This window comes from Sinocyclocheilus anshuiensis, unplaced genomic scaffold, assembly GCF_001515605.1.
Source record: "Sinocyclocheilus anshuiensis isolate Anshui unplaced genomic scaffold, SAMN03320099.WGS_v1.1 scaffold687, whole genome shotgun sequence".
NCBI classification, from domain to species: domain Eukaryota; kingdom Metazoa; phylum Chordata; class Actinopteri; order Cypriniformes; family Cyprinidae; genus Sinocyclocheilus; species Sinocyclocheilus anshuiensis.
The window spans coordinates 733,437-750,532 of NW_015551096.1; the positions used below are offsets into that span (position 1 = coordinate 733,437).

The window sequence follows — 17,096 nt, forward strand, 5'->3', positions numbered from 1 at the left end:
GTGACGACGGTCTGCTGAGTGTTCTGCCTGTTTTGGAAGTCCAGCAAGTAACTTTGTTTCAAGAACCACAATCCTTTGTAGAAGTTTGCAGTAGTTCATGCAGCAAATAGATTCAACAGGAGGCATTTTCTCTCTCGTCTGTTTGAATGTGGGCAGCTGTGTTTTCCCGTCTCCGGAATGTAAGCTGCTGGCAGTGGGAGGCAAAGTCTTCTTTTTTGTAGTATTATTCCAGTCCCAAAGAGTTTTTAGTTTTAGTGTTTGTGCCAAAAATGTGTTGTTTGAGCACTGTGCTGATCTGCTGAAGTAAAAATCGTAGAAAAATCCGAGAAAAGTACAGAAATAGGGAGCAAAGCGCAGAGCAGTAAGCAAGAACGTCCGAACGGTAGCGAAGCCGGAAGCAAGACATTAAGCTTGTATGACCAGCTGGTTTGTTGCTGGTAGAGGCTCTACCAGTCGTATTTTAGTAATTGATATATTATTATAGTTTTTATATTTTGAATTAGATTTTATTTTTATATTTTGTCTTTTCAGTTTAATTTTAGTGTTAGTAATTGTGTTATTTTTATTATTACGCTTTTAAACATCTGTATAATTTTTTATTAATTTTTATTTCAGTTTTAGTTTTAGTTATTTTAGTGTACAAGCTAAGCTAAATAAAAATGTGAAATGTTACCTTGGCAACTTGCTGAAATAAAATAAGTTTAAGTTTTTATATTTTATTTCAAGAAAATAAAATGTTTATTTATGGTTTTGGTTTTAGTTAACTATTGTAACCCTACTAATGGCCTTCTTAAACCAGCAGGATACCATCTACCGTGTTCCATATTTAAGCTGGATTTTCCAGCATGGTTTACATGTAGCACCAAAATGCATGAGAATGTGAAATTTGAATTTTAAATATGAAATTATGACTGTAAAGACATTATTAAAAATTAATTATAAAATGTATAAAATATATGTCATGTTCTTGATGCTGCTTTTCATTTACGCCAAAGAGAGCCACTGAACTGAGCTGGTATATTTGGCATTGCACAGATCCTACTCAGACCATCAACACTTGTGTTTTGTGTTTGTTTCAAAACTTTTACTAAACTTTTCAGGCAGGTGTTCACGTGTTCCTCATTTTCTAAACTCTTCTTCTAACTTCTACAGGAGAGGGCGGAGTCTGAGGGCGTAGTTTAATCCTGTGTGTACTGGGATGAGGTTGAGGGGGTGTGGTCTGGGCGGGGCTGTGAGGGGGCGTGGTCTAACAGCACTCATACAGTGTGTTACTGGTCTCATTTCAGTAGTTTCGCTGTGCTCATGGCTCTCTATCCTGTCCAGGTACATGCAAAACTGAGATTTCACATATTTCATTAGAGTTTAGATTAAATTAAATGAGATTATTTTCACTTCCTCTCCTCCAGGACTCGTTTGAGTTGGTGCTGATCACGCGTGTGGGTTTAGCTCTGTCTCTGGTCTGTTTGTTTCTCTGTATCCTGACGTTCCGGTTCTGCCGCTCCATCAAAGGAACCCGAACCAGCATTCATCTCCATCTGAGCATCTGTCTCTTCATCGCAGACCTCGTCTTCCTCTGTGGGATCTCCAGCACTCACAATCCGGTGTGTTTGAATGAGAAAATAGACACTTTAATCACACTTAAATATGTCTGAAAGTCATTATGCTGACAATATTAAAACAAGTGTCATTTATTATCAAGAAAGATGCACTTTACACTGAAACAAGTGGTGATGAAGCATTTCTCACTCATAAATTGCTAGTAAATTTGACAAAAATGTCAAGTAACATTAAATTAAACATGACATTTTGAAATAGAAAGACTGAAGTATTCCCACCAGGATTTCGCAGGACTATTTTTTTCTGATTTTGCAGCCTAAAATGACTCAATTTGCTGTGTCTTTGCATTGAAAACCCATCAATAATCATGATGTACTTATGTAATTAGTGTTAGTGACAGTAAGAGCACAATTACCTGTAAATACTATGTGCATATTTACTGAAATTGTGGTTCTGGGTCCCCCATGCACAAGGCAATGGTGACACCAGAATAGAAACACTTATAATTCTGCTCTGCTGAAACAACAGAATTATGTTCGACACAATACCTTGCACGTTGAGTCAGTATGTAATCAGCGATAATGATTATATACTATTGAATGTTAAATATTACATATTAAATGCCTACATCCTACGTCATTCGCTGGAACGCCACTCTAATACAGTTTATAAAGTTATTATATTTAATATTGTATGTAAATATATTTTTCTTACACAAAGGCATCGCTTCGTTTCAGAAGGCCTTTATTCACCCCCCACTTGTTATGATGGATGGACGCACTTTATTTTGCCTCAAAATCTGGACCACTACCCACTGCCATTATAAAGCTTGACACAAAATTCACTGCAATGCAGTGACAACACACTTGAACATGAACTGATTAATTAGTTTGGACTCTGAATTATGGATTTTTATTACCTAATAATTAAAAAAAAAAAATTCTCTCTCAGGTAGGGTGTGCGATTGTGGCCGGTCTGCTCCATTTCTTCTTCTTGTTTGCGTTCTGCTGGATGCTGCTGGAGGGGGTTCAGCTCTACCAGATGGTTGTGCTGGTGTTTCACACCATATTAAAGCATCTCTACATGTATCTGGTGGGATACGGAGTCCCTCTCGTCATCGTCACCGTCTCTGCCATCGCCTTCCCAACGGGATACGGCACCGATCGACAGTGAGTTTCTGAAATTGGTAAAATATGCATGGAAAAAATATATGATCAGAATATTGACTAATAATCATGCACACGACACAATGTATATAATATATAGTATATAATAAGAAACCCACCCTTAACCCGTCTCTTTTAGAGAACTACAGACCGGTTTCCCTTCTTTCTATCATTGCAAAAACACTTGAAATAGCTGTGTTCAACCAAGTTGCTGCCTTTCTCACACAGAACAACCTCCTGGACAGCAACCAGTCTGGTTTCAGAAGTGGACATTCAACCGAGACTGCCTTGCTCTCAGTTGTTGAAGCCCTAAGACTGGCTAGAGCAGATTCCAAATCTTCAATACTTATCTTGCTGGATCTGTCCACTGCTTTTGACACAGTTAACCACTTGATCCTCCTGTCAACCCTATTAGCAAAGGGCATCTCAGGAACCAAACTTCAGTGGTTTGAGTCTTACCTCTCAGATAGGTCCTTCAAGGTATCTTGGAGAGGTGAGGTGATAGATCACAACATCTAGCTACTGGGGTGCCTCAGGTCTCAGTACTTGGACCACTTCTCTTCTCTGTCTACATGGCATCACTAGGTTCTGTCATTCAGAATGAGCCGAAAATAATGCATGTCACACCTCTGTTTATCAGTTTTCACTGGCTACCAGTAGCTGCTCGCATAAAATTCAGGGCATTAATGTTTGCCTACAAAACCACCACTGGCTCTGCACCCCTTTACCTAAATTCATTACTTCAGACTTATGTGCCTCTAGAAGCTTGCGTTCTGCAAGTGAACGTCACTTTATTGTTCATCCCAAAGAGGCACAAAATCACTTTCCCTGACTTTTTCATTAACTGTTCCCTCCTGGTGGAATGACCTGCCCAACTCAATCCGAGCAGCTGAGTCCTTAGCTATCTTCAAGAATTGGCTAAAAACACATCTGTTCCATCTTTATTTGACCCACTAACTCTAGCACTCTCTATTCTAATTCTATTCTTTAATAAAAAAATAAAAAAACTTGCCCCTTTTAGACTTGTCACCTGTATTTATTTACATAGCGCTTTTAACAATACAGATTGTGTCAAAGCAACTTTACAGCATTAAATAGGGAAATAGTGTGTCAATTTTATGCAACTTGCACTCTATTCATTTACTAACTGCTTGTTTTCTTTAAAAAAATAAATAACACTTGCTTCTCTAATCTTTTTGTATTCTGTCTATTTGTTTTCTTTTTATTAATTATACAATTAACAAAAGCAAAAAAAAGGCCTCTAACATTAGCTTGCTCTATTCTTTTTCTATTTTCTATTCTGTCTGTTTTATTTTTATTTATTATGATACTTGTACTGCGTTAAGCTAACTGAGACTTGTTATAGCACTTGCATATCATCGCTCTTTTGTTGGCTTTGATTTCTTCTATTGTCCTCATTTGAAGGTCACTTTGGATAAAAGTGTCTGCTAAATGTCTAAATGTAAATGTAATAAAGACCCCATGAATCAACATGTGGGTTTTGTCTCAACTTTAAGCTCTATATGCTAGCGTACTTTTACAAGTCTTGACAGTTATGAACTCTTATATTTATATTTTCCTTTGGGAAACGTACCAAAAGTACTGACTACTTATCTTATGTGCAAACAAATCATTTAAATCAGGGTTCATGGCTGTGATATAAACTAAAGCCTTTGGAAAAATGTCCCCAACTTCCTGTCTGAATGGCAAATATGTTTTCAATGGAATTATGAAAGTGAAAGAGGGATGAACTAGTCTTTTATGTGTTTTTGTAATCATGTGACTAGTTTATCATTCTAATGTGTGTGTTGCAGCTGCTGGCTCTCTCGCGATCGTTATTTTATCTTGAGTTTCTTCGCACCCGTCTGCATCATTGTGATCCTCAATGGTTTTGTCTTCATCATCACCGTCTGGAAACTGGCCAGAAAGTTCTCCAGCCTCAATCCAGATCTCTCCAATCTCAACCAGATCAGGTGTGTGATCTCAAAATAGATTCAGTCAGTCTTGATGTTTGTGCATCAGTGGTTCTGATGAATTATATTTGGTGTGTAGGAGCTTTACGATGACCGCTGTGGCTCAGTTGTGTATTCTTGGAGGAACGTGGATCTTCGGCTTCTTCCTCTTCCAGGAGAAAGGGACTGAAGTCATGTTGTACCTCTTCATCATCCTCAACAGCCTGCAGGGGGCGCTCATCTTCATCATGCACTGCCTGCTGTCCAAACCGGTGCTTAAAACACACCATGACAACAGAAACACATGAAGAATTTACTTACACACTGAACATTTGTGACAGTTCACCCAAAATAAAAAAATAAAATAAAAAATAATTTAAAATATTAAGTCATTTTTTAGTTGCTCTTGTGTTCATTTGCCCTTGAGGAGAAATTTTAAGAACACTCGTCCTTATAACGGCAGTGTATGGTGACCTTCTTCAAGCTTCAAAAAATGATGCAAAAGGATCACAAAACGATCCCATTCAATTCATGCCATATATACTAATTGTTCAGAAGTAGTGGTTGACCCATATATCACCAAGGGCCGATATTTGGCATTTTTTAATTATCGGCATTGGCCGATAAGTTTTTCTGTTTGGCCGATAAATGTCAGAAACAGCTTTTATTTTGACAGCAACAGGACTTTTATATTGACAGCTCTAAGAACAACAGTATCTGAGCGCAGTTGCGAGTGTAATCTTAAATCCTTGATTTCAAACTATACTGACCTATATATCCAGCAATATTCATATTCATGTCATGTTCACCGTGTATTGTGCATTAAATGTAGCGTTACCTGGTCTTCATTTGGGAAAATATGACTCCAAGTGCACAACAAAACTAACAGATTACTGGGTGAACTAGTTTTTTATTTGTGAAAAATATTATAATACGATTACATCCTACGACTACATACAATCCTTATAGAGTTCTTTTCCAGATTTATTTTTTATCAAGTTCAAATTATTTTTCTTATTGATTAATTGTACACTTAATTATTTCTAATGTACTAAATATGTAAAATAAATCAAAATTTCATTGCAGTAATTGTTATACATGTTTTTAAATAGTGTAATGTCATATATATATATATATATATATATATATATATATCAGGTTTATATCGGCCATCGGCCACCCTGCTTTCTGAGATATCGGTATCGGCATCAGCCATCTAAATCCATGTCGGTCGACCACTATTCTGAATGCGTGCAACTGGGATTGGCCAGAAACTAATTTGTTACTCAGTCAAATATCATTAAGTTTGCCTGTTGTGTCGCCCCCTCCGGGTCAGGACGGAGTATTACAATCTGTTTGCCCGAATGCGTCCACACAAGAAGAAAGCCGAACACAGAAGCAGTACCAGTCAGACCAGCAGCAGTCAGGTACATTAGTGTGTGTGTTTGAGTGTGTTTGACATTAAAGCAGCGTTTGTGGCTTCAGCTTCTTCATTTCTCCTTTGACTTTTACAGAAACCTCTACGGAGCGACGGCAGCACAGCAGAGTCACAGATATAAAGCGCTTGTCATGTGCTGACGGATTTTGTACAAACTCTTCAACACAAGACGCATGAAGATAAAGCTTTAATTCAGCAGTACACGTTCACAGGGGTTCATCGTCATCCGATGAGTACTACAGATGCTGGTTCATCACATGCGATATGCATCATCTGTTACTGGAGACGGAGATATACAGTGGGTACGGAAAGTATTCAGACCCCCTTAAATTTTTCACTCTTTGTTATATTGCAGCCATTTGCTAAATGGCTGCAATATAACAAAGAGTGAAAAATTGAAGGGGGTCTGAATACTTTCCGTACCCACTGTAGGCTTGTTGTAATGCATCCCATAGGAACAGATATAAGTCATCATGCCATTCTTTGAATAGAGTATTTAGGTTGCTTCTGTCTTTTGCTTTTCTTTGTTGTGCAAGTGGAAAAGTCTTACTTTTTAGAAGGATACACTGTTTTATAATGCTAAATGTTGTATCGTGTTGAGGGAGAGCTTAGTTTGATTATGTTGGTTAATGAAGTAATTATTTAGAAGCAAGGCCATAACCATCCTGAAATACATCCTGATTTCTAGCTCACTAGTATTTTCTCTCATTTCTTCCTCCATTATAAAGGAATGTAATGACTGAAACAACCAACAGTTATACTGTCAGTGACATGTCTGTTTATATTATATTACATTGGCAAAGATGTCTTTTTATATGCAATTTTCTATATGCAAACTTAATTTTACTTAATTTTCATGAGGGAAAGGGGAATAAATGGGATATACATAAATAACTGTCATGTTATTTATTAAAATCTGGTTCAAAACTATTTATTATTATTTATCATTTGTAAGTCTCGTGGGTTTATTATTCTGTGTTGTGTCTCCTCTTTCAGGTTGGAGAGAGTTTTGCGAGAATATGAGCACACGAAGAAAAGAAACGACGCATATTTTAGCAAAAAATAGTCTAATAACAGTCAGGTAAATATGTGTGTGCACCATAATGCGTTTTCAGCAAACAACCTCTACAAGATGATCAAAAATTAGTCAACAATGTAAACTGGTTTCCAATTCATTTCTGTGTAACTTGACACCTCCCTTTTTTATTGCACATCAGCAATGGATCTTACAATATATTATTGATTTGTCTCTATGGTTAAGTTAAAAAAAAAAGTAAATTTTCTGAATCATTTAAAATAGTTTGAACTAGCATGGACTGTATCTTTCAGAACTCAGATTTCTTACACATGTCAGGGCCGACTGGTTAAGGAATGTGTAGCAATGATGCAGGTTTACTAAGAGGTTTTACAAGCTGTATCTCGTTTCAGATGGGAAGTTAATTCCCTGATAGCACACGCACATCACGGAGACATCTATTTGACATCTGCATTTACATCTTTAGAGTGTTTGCTCATCTGCAATACGTCTATAGGAGGATGTTTCCTATCAGATGTCAAATAGACGTTTAGAAGATGTCTTTAAGATGTTTATGATTTAGGATGCATGTAAAACTGGCATCTTAAAGACGTCTGTCAGATGTTTGTACACAGCAGATGCTTTCCAGATCTTTAACAGACCTCTTGCAGACGTACATATCTGCGTTGAGAAGCTGTGCTTAAATGTTTTTTTTTAAGATACAGTTGAGTGAAGATTCATTCCAGCCTCAGAGAGGGTGTGAAAAAGCTCAAAAAAAAAAAAAAAAATCTTAACTAACTTTAGAATCTGATCTCTTGGTGAAAAATAAAATGGGAGAAACATCCAACTGTCACGGATGTTAAAGGCAATAAAACTTCGTGCGAAACAAAGGCACTGCGCCGTGTTTTGTTCATTGAGTCATGGACACAGGCCCTCATTTCTCAGAGGCTCGAGTTCTGACAGGACCCCAAAACAGCCAGTCCAGACACGCAGGACCCCCAGAACCTGCGGACCCCTGACTGACAGCTGTGTCCTCCAATCAGCGCAGCGCGTGAGTGTGGAGGCAGGGCTTCCAGACTGAGGTTCGCGCACTGCGAGCCAAGCGAGAGTTCTCGGGAGTAAATGCATGGTTATGTGTCATATCTCTGCGGTCGTCTAGCGCTCGAGCGCATTGCTCGGTGACTTCTCGTCAGATCTGTGAAAGTGTCCGACGTTTCTCTGGCATTATTTCCGCCAGGGGATTGAAAAGCGGCCAAAACTAAACGGGCTCATCGCAGGCAAGTGCATTTCATGTGCAGTGCTGTTATCGACCTACTTTTCTTCTTATATTTAATATATGCACACATGCAATGCTAGTTTAAACTTTAAAGTGTATTTCATATATCTGGTTGAGTATTCAGTTTTTTTAATTCTTCAATTTTTTGGGGGAAAAGGGATAATAAACAATGTTTTTTTCTCTATTAATTTAACTTTAAATAATAGATTAACATAGTTCCACACTTTTTAATTGCACGTATGTAATCACTAATGTGTCTTTTTGTGAGCTCAACCCTGACTTTTTAACTTACTTTTTATAATAATTATAGAATGTGCTAAAATAGGTATAATTGTACTTTTCTTTTTCTTTTTTGGTTTATTTATATGTACATTTTTTGTAATCTTTTAAATCTTTAAGAAAATAATTGAATTTTTCCAAATGTTTCATATTGAAATGAGATGTGATGACAGCGTGACAGTTTTAAGATCTGAAATGTCATTCATTTAATCTAAGTTATATTCTAAGACTATTAGATGTCATTACCAAAACCAATCAATATTTGAGAATTGTAACATCTTAATATACAGCTATACACTTGTGTTAGCAAGCTCAAGGCTTATCCAGCTGTTTCTCCACCAAAGATTGAAAATGTGTCATTGCCATCACACATCATTACCAAGATTTTGAGTAGTTAAAAGTCTGCTGAAGAATAATACATAATTGTATTTCAACGTAGAATTTTTTTAATAATCAGTATCAAAATTATAGTTTAAAAAGCAGATGGATGTTTATAGGAAAGTGTCTCATGTTTTCTAACTGCTCACCATTTCGTTTTCACCTTTTAGAAGTACAGATACTCCCTAGTTCCTCAGTCAATATGGGCTCGGATGCATAATGCTTCAAAATGCTCAGTTTCTCTGGTCCTCTCTCCTCCAGGATGGGTGCTGGAGACGGGTTTCGTGCCCCGGCGGCGGTGATCTCTGCTGGGCTACTGAGTGTGCTGGGCCTCTCGTGGTTCTGGAGCTTGCTGGCTCTTTTAGGAGTTTATTTATGTTCTGGAGGATGGAGGTTTCTCTATGTGGCTGCATGCACCATCAAGAGAGACCTTGTGTGAGTATAGCCTACTATCGCTCACTTTCTTTAGTCATATTGTTTGCCCCAGTGTGTACGATGTAAAAGGTGTGATGTAGAGAAAACTGACATGGACAGATTTACTATTAGCTAGTCATGAGACCTGTTAAAATAGAACTACTATACACACATCGAGCTCTTTCTTTCTCTCCTCCAGTGGTCTGTGCATACTGTTGCGTGTGAAATTCTTCATGCATCATTACATTCGTACGCGCAGCACCGTCCCGTCCATATTCGCCCAGCGCGTGGCGCTCCACCCGGACAAAGCGGCTCTGGTGGAGGAGTCCACGGGCGAGGTGTGGAGCTTCTCTGAGCTGGACCGGCGCTCGAACACGGTGGCGCAGTGGGCCGTGGCGCAGGGCTGGAGGTCTGGAGACGTGGTGGCCGTCTTCATGGAGAGCCGGCCGCTCATGGTCGTGCTGTGGCTCGGTCTGGCTAAAGTGGGCGTGGAGCCGGCGCTCATCAATTTTAACCTGCGACGCGATTCGCTGATGCACTGCATGGGCGTGTCTGGAGCGCGAGGGATGGTGTTCGGGGCGGAGCTTCTGGACGGTGAGACGCGTACTGCTTTGTTTGTCTGTTCGGACATGATGCTTTTTCAAAGGCCATTGGAGATGTTTAGAAAAAAGTGGTGTGGCTAATAGCTGATGGGATATACATAACACAATTTAATATGAGAAAATGAGACAAGAATTACTAATTTTGTCAAATATTTATTTAAAGGTTGTTTAAATAACCATTCAAAAACAGTGTAGCCTATAGTGTTAAAGTATTGAATGTTTTGAGCATATATATATATATATTTATGAAATTTGATATTTATGACATCTTAGTATATACATTGTTGTCCATTCAGAAGCTCTGCAGAATGAAAATGTGTTTCTGGCTGGCATTAATAAATTAAAATAAGCATTTTGTGTGTTTTTTCCACATCCAAACTAAATAGATAATAATGTAATAATAAATACTAATCAGTATGTAATAAACATAATAATAAATAAATGTCTTGACTGGCACTGACAAGTAGCAAATAATGGTTTTGTAAATACAAGGGTAAAAAAAGAACAAAGCCCATGGTATTTTGTGTTCAAACTAAATAAATAAATATATTAATAATAAATATACAATATGATAAAAAATAAAATGATAAATAGTATGATAAAAAAGGACATACCCTATGTTGTTTTGCATTCAAATGAAATAAATAATGATATAAATACAATTAAATATAATACATAATAATAAATCTAATTACTTGCATATACTGTATATACAGTCAAACCAAAAATTATTCAGACACCAGATATACTTTTTAATATTTTTTTACTAGTGGGTGCAGGACACTATAGTTCATTTATGTAAGTGAGGATAGCAAAATAAAGTGAACTGTGACAAATTATACCAACAATTCTTCATACAGTGGACTACTGGTAAAACTGATAAAAAATCTAGGACCAGCAATTATTCAGACACTTTGACCTGACCATGTTTTGCTTAAGTGTTATCTGACATTATCAAGATGAATTTGTTCTGACACAATTTAACTTGAGTTCTTGTCATTATCATTTTCTAAACTATAGCCAATAATCTGTGATAATGTGTGAAATGTTGAAGGTATCTGAATAAATTTTACTGTATACTGTTTATGTATACTGTATATGATAAATATGTGATAATAAATAAATCACATATGTGATGGTTTCACTGAAAGCCCTTCTGAAGCGAGCACTGATCCGTCTGTGGGTGTCTGTGTGTCTGCAGCGGTGTTGGAGGTGAAGGAGTCTCTCAGCTCTCTTTCTCTCTTCTGTACCGGTTCATCTCCGGCCGAGTCTCTGGATTCGCTGTCGGCTCAGAATCTGGATGATCTGCTGGCTTCATCTCCTGACACGCCGCCCGCCGTCACACACAGCAAGGGCTTCAACGGTCTGTATGAGTGTGTGTGTGTGTGTGTGTTATGGATGATGTGCTGCATATTTCTGTGTATGTGAGAGTGAGTTTATTTTACAGCAGGTAATGTCTCCACATGTCTTCAGACGTATTTTAGATGTTGTAATGGTCAGGTCACATTTCACAGCAAGAAAACTATTCAGATAAATTATATTTTGCCTAAAGAATACAAACCCTCTTTTAGGCTCTTTTTTAAACTTTTTGACATTATTATTATTATTATTATTATTATTATATTTGTGACATTAAAATACAGCATATTTCCCCTCTCCCACTTCAACACTTTTATTTTTGAGTTTTAGTATTGTAATTCTACTGCATTAGTACCATATCTACTACATTACTATTTTTTATATGTTCATTCATCAAATGTAAAAAATATTTATATAGCACCAATAAAAACAACAAGTTGACCAAAGCGCTTTACAACAATAAATACAAAACCTGACAATAGTAATAAAACATAATAACAACTTATTATTGTTATTTGTAATATTATATAATTATTGTTTTAAATATTGATTTTCATTAGATTCTCGTTATATTTTCGTTATATCATTATATTATTTAAAATCTGCATAAGTGAATATTACCATGATAAATTATTACTTTTATAATTGTATTTTATGTGATTTTTTTGTTATATATCACGAGAACATTGTTGAAACAATGTTGAAAATATTAATAATCGTGTTATCTTGTTTATATTATATATACATTATTTAAATTGGCATAAATAAATCATCACAAATATGACCATGATGAATAAACGCTTTTACAATGTAAAATATTTAATATATGCATTTAAAGTAATATATCATTAAATTAAATTATTTACAATATATAAAGTAAAATACAGTTGTTTTCTTTTGGGGGCTTAGTTGCTAAAAGTAAAGATTTCTCAATGCTAAAAATCTTAATAGTCTTAAAACAGGCTACATTTGTTTTTAATGGTCAGTCTAATAATTCTTGTTTCTTGCTTGTGAGTTTGGGTTGTATGTGAGCCGGACGTGTTTTTGGCAGGTTGTGTGAGATTCACCCCTTTACAAAGAGAGAGAGAGAGAGAGGGGGGCAGTGGTATTATGTGTGTTTTCAGTGAGTGAGCGAGCAAGTGTTAAAGTGGGGAAAAGGTTACATACCAGCCAAGGGCAGCGCCTGAAAGAGAGAGAGCGAGAGACTGAAAGAAAGAAAGAAAGTCAGAGCAACAAAAGCAGATTGTGTGGGAAAAACATGATAAAGGGAGAAAGAGGGCAGAGAACAGATCCGGTCCCTGAGGAGACGCCCAGAAATCATGATCAGGAGACTGAGGAGAAAGACACCAGTGTCTGACACAGACAGACTGATGGACAGAGGGCTTGTAAATGTGTTAGAGGGAGAATGGTTATTGGTTAACTCACCTCTGAGCCAGTCAGATGGCCTGATGCTGTACGTGTGTGTGTTTAGTTTATTTGGGTTCAGTCGTGTCCAGACGCGAATCAGATCTGACACAACCTCCCTCAGGGACAGCCAGCAGCGTCTTCAGCTGGAAACATGATCCACACAGTGCATTCTTGACCTTTCCCCCATAATGTATGTGTGGGACACAGTTTGATTCACGTCCTTCATTACACAACCTGTGTAGTCACTGCTGGTTTTGATGTGTGTAGAGTGTGAGTTAACTTCAGGGCAACTGTAATGTGTAGATCACATTGAATAGACAAGGTTTTTACAGTCATGAAAAACCTGGAAATATCAGGGAATATTTGTTGATTTGCAGGCCTGGAAATTACCAAATCCTAAAAAGTCTTTCAAATGTATTTATTTATATATATATATATATATATTTTTTTTTTGTGAATATTGTTTTTTTCCCCTATAAAATATAAAATATTTAAGTGATTCCTTAAAAACTTCTTCCAAATTCTAATATATAAATTCTAGTTAAAATTGTAAAACACTATGGTGAACTTGTGTTATTTTTAATGGTGCTGTATAAATATGAAAAATAAGAATATTTAAAATAATAAGTAGAAATACAATAAAAACCAAAAGTAAAATTTGGGCAGGGTGCTCTTTTTTCATGAAAATAATGTCACAAAGTAAAGAATCACACGGCTCCTAAAACTCAAAAGGTTTGTCTAATTTAGACAAAATCTAATTTACAGGCCTGGAAATGAGCAAATCCTAAATATTCATGGGAATTGTAATTGTGAATAGAGATTTTGTTTTCTAGTTTTGCTCAGCTATAAAATATTTAATCAAAATTGCTGTTGGAATGCAATCACTACAAAAGTTTTTCCTTTTTTAAAAAAAAAAAGTCTTCTAATAATGAGTGGAAAAGTTATGGAAAATTGTTGGTCAAAACATCAAAATGCACGTTAATTGAGTAATTGTTGGAAAGTGAGCTGAAATTACAGCTTCACTTAATATATTAGAAAAACTGACAACTGTATCCATTTTAGAGTTAAAATAAACTACAGCAGTGTATGCTACAGTATGTGCTCATTATGATGCTGTTTGATGTGTGACACATGTTTCTCGTCTCAGACAGGTTATTTTACATCTACACCTCAGGAACGACGGGTTTACCTAAAGCTGCCATCATAGTTCACAGCAGGTTTGTGCAACACTGTTCTTAAAATACCGAGCAAACGTCATGTGTGCAACTGTTTCGCTCTGTGTTTGTGTGCACTGTGTAAACAGGTACTATCGCATCGCTGCGTTTGGATATTACTCCTTCGGTCTGGGGCCAGATGATGTGGTTTACTGCTGCCTGCCGCTCTATCACTCCGCAGGTCTGTTTGCACTACACAAACGTCACGTTCAACACACTTTATGTCCTTCACTCATTACAGCATTACAGCAGCAGATTACTAAGAATACCTCAAATAACCCTCCATTCTAGTGATATCGACTAGGTTGATAAATCAGCCCATATTTGGTAGTTTCAAATTTATTACTATCATCTGATAACCTGAGCAGTGTGTTCACCTAGTGTCAGCTCCATAATCTACCAACAGCCTTGTCAATACATAAACATTTTGTTCTTGTGAGTTTTGAGTAAATATCGTGTAAGATAAGTGTTGATTTTAGTTCAGCAGTTTTGAATGCATTTTATTTGACATCATCAGTTTGAGTAAATGCTGTAAATTTAAGTATGTTACAGAATTTTATCATCAGATATCAACACTGACTATTTCAAAACATATGGATTTATGTTTTTATCAATCCATAAATCAGAAAATGGTGTCAACAGACAAAAAAAAAAAAAAACATCTTCACCATGTTTTTAGGAATAAAATGTTGTATAAATCAGTGTGAATGATATATGATATATGCACTCAGTATAATCCTTCAGAATATAGATAAGAATAAAACTGCTAAGTTTGGTGTATGTAAGTGCTGCTGAAGAGGAGAAAAAACTCACAACCTTTAAAGATATGCATTTTTACCATGTTTTTAGGGGTAAAATGTTGTATAAATCAGTGTGAATGATATATGAACAAACCGCTCAGTATAATCCTTTAGAATATAGATAAGAATGAAACTGCTAAGTTTGGTGTATGTAAGTGCTGCTGAAGTGGAGAGAAAAACTAATTTTGAGAAAATGGCCTTTAAAGATATGTATTGTAATTGCAATTATTAAATTAAAAGCTTTAAAGGAACACATTAACTATCATTTTTAAATGCTGAAACTGAATGTGTAGTTTAGGTCTCATGAGTTTAGCAGACAGGATCAGTCTAATCAGCCAGTCATGTGTCTTCTCTCTGTGTTTCATAGGTAACATCGTGGGTGTGGGTCAGTGTATGCTGCACGGTCTGACGGTGGTGATCCGCAGAAAGTTCTCCGCTAGCCGTTTCTGGGACGACTGTGTGAAATACAACTGCACGGTGAGGACCTCTGACCTCAGGAACCGTCACTAGTCATCTTAGATCTCATATTCATACACTCGACAGCTGCACGCACAGCAAAGAAAACACATTAAAGTACATCAACTAATCATGTAATTGTGCATTTAGGATAGTAAATGATCTGTCTGTTTGCAGGTGGTCCAGTACATCGGTGAAATCTGTCGATATCTATTATCTCAGCCGGTCCGTCCATCCGAGTCTCGTCACCAGGTGCGTGTTGCCATGGGCAACGGTCTGCGGCCCAACGTCTGGGAAGATTTTATGAAACGTTTCAACATCAAGCGCATCGGTGAGTTTTACGGAGCCACTGAGTGCAACTGCAGCCTCGCTAACATGGACAACAAGGTGTGTGTGAGTGTTTACTTGAACTCATTAGATCTGAATAGGTATTCAGTGTGATTTATGGATGTGTTATGTGCTTTTCTGGCCAGGTGGGGGCGTGTGGCTTCAACAGTGTGATTCTGCCCAGTGTTTATCCCATCAGACTGCTGAGAGCAGACGAGGACTCAATGGAGTTAATACGGGACAGTCGAGGACTGTGTGTCCCATGCAAACCAGGTGAGAAAAACACACACACAAACATACAGTAGATGTGCGATTTAATATCTCAATAATAATAAACTGCATAAAATATTAACATTAGTTTGTGTGATTTAATATCTAGTAGGGATTATGTCTTCAAAGCTGCATTTATTTGATTAAAAATACAGTAAAAACTGTGAAATATTGCTACATTTTCAAACAACTGTTTTCTATGTGAATATATGTTAAAATGCAGAATTTTCAGCATCATTACTCCAGTCTTCAGTGTCACATGATCTTCAGAAATCATTCTAATATGCTGATTTGCTGCTCGAGAAACATCTCTGATTATTATCAGTGTTGAAAACAGTTGTGGAAACCTTGACACATTTTTATTTTTCAGGACTCTTCAAGATCAAAAGAACGACATTTGAAATATAAATATTTTGTAACATTATAAATGCCTTTACTGTCACATTTGATCAATTGAATCCATTTTTGATGAATAAAAATATTAATCTTACTGACCCAAACTTTTGAACACTAGTGTATATTTCGCAGTAATGACCTGCTGATTGTACATTATTATCCCTTACTTAATGAAACTAAGTGTGTGAGAGTTGAATGATTTATCTGTCCTTTAACATATTAACCTGTCGTGTTGCCAATATAATCATATTTGCCCGGAAACTCAAAACAAACTGAGTATATGTGTAGTTTTCTGAACACATACCACGGCAGAGCAAACAAGTGAAATTCAAAATAGTTTTGAAAGTAAATCATAATTGGGTTAAAAGTCATCTTCTAGTAACAGTAACATAAACGCTCAGCGCTCTGTGTGTCCTTGTTTGCTCTTGAAGTTTAAATAAACACACATTTCACATCAGAGATAAATGACAGCCAGTGGGAAACGAGAGTTTTCTGTGTCATCGTATGGTGTAAATCAGTGTTATTTTAGTATCATTGAGATACTATTATAGTTTTTATTAATATTTTGAATAGTTTTGTTTATATTTTCCATTTAATTTTAATTTGTATTTAAGTTTCAGTAATTTTGTTGTGTTTTTGTCATATGTCTATATAATTTGTATTTATTTTATTTCAGTTTAAAATTGTATATATATATATATATATATATATATATATATATATATAGTATTTCAGTCTGGTGAGTAAGGTGAGTAATATACTAGCCAATGGCGATTCAATTGCCAAGGTG

General features: G+C 36.4%; 1 protein-coding gene and 1 pseudogene across 2 annotated transcripts in view; both read left to right on the plus strand.

Annotated features, from left to right (window-relative positions):
- Positions 1-6,442, plus strand: part of LOC107662702 (CD97 antigen-like) — a 12,992-nt pseudogene extending 6,550 nt beyond the window's left edge.
- A 1,739-nt stretch (positions 6,443-8,181) lies between these two features.
- Positions 8,182-17,096, plus strand: part of slc27a1b (solute carrier family 27 member 1b) — a 13,217-nt gene continuing 4,302 nt past the window's right edge. The window contains exons 1-9 of one of the 2 annotated variants that reach the window (XM_016452785.1): positions 8,182-8,409; positions 9,323-9,496; positions 9,675-10,069; positions 11,279-11,440; positions 13,991-14,060; positions 14,147-14,238; positions 15,225-15,334; positions 15,491-15,700; positions 15,787-15,913. In XM_016452785.1, coding sequence (XP_016308271.1) covers positions 9,324-9,496; positions 9,675-10,069; positions 11,279-11,440; positions 13,991-14,060; positions 14,147-14,238; positions 15,225-15,334; positions 15,491-15,700; positions 15,787-15,913 — 1,339 coding nt within the window. In that variant the 5' untranslated portion in view covers positions 8,182-8,409; position 9,323. The remainder of the gene's footprint in view (positions 8,410-9,322; positions 9,497-9,674; positions 10,070-11,278; positions 11,441-13,990; positions 14,061-14,146; positions 14,239-15,224; positions 15,335-15,490; positions 15,701-15,786; positions 15,914-17,096) is intronic. The other variant, XM_016452783.1, reaches the window with a different exon arrangement.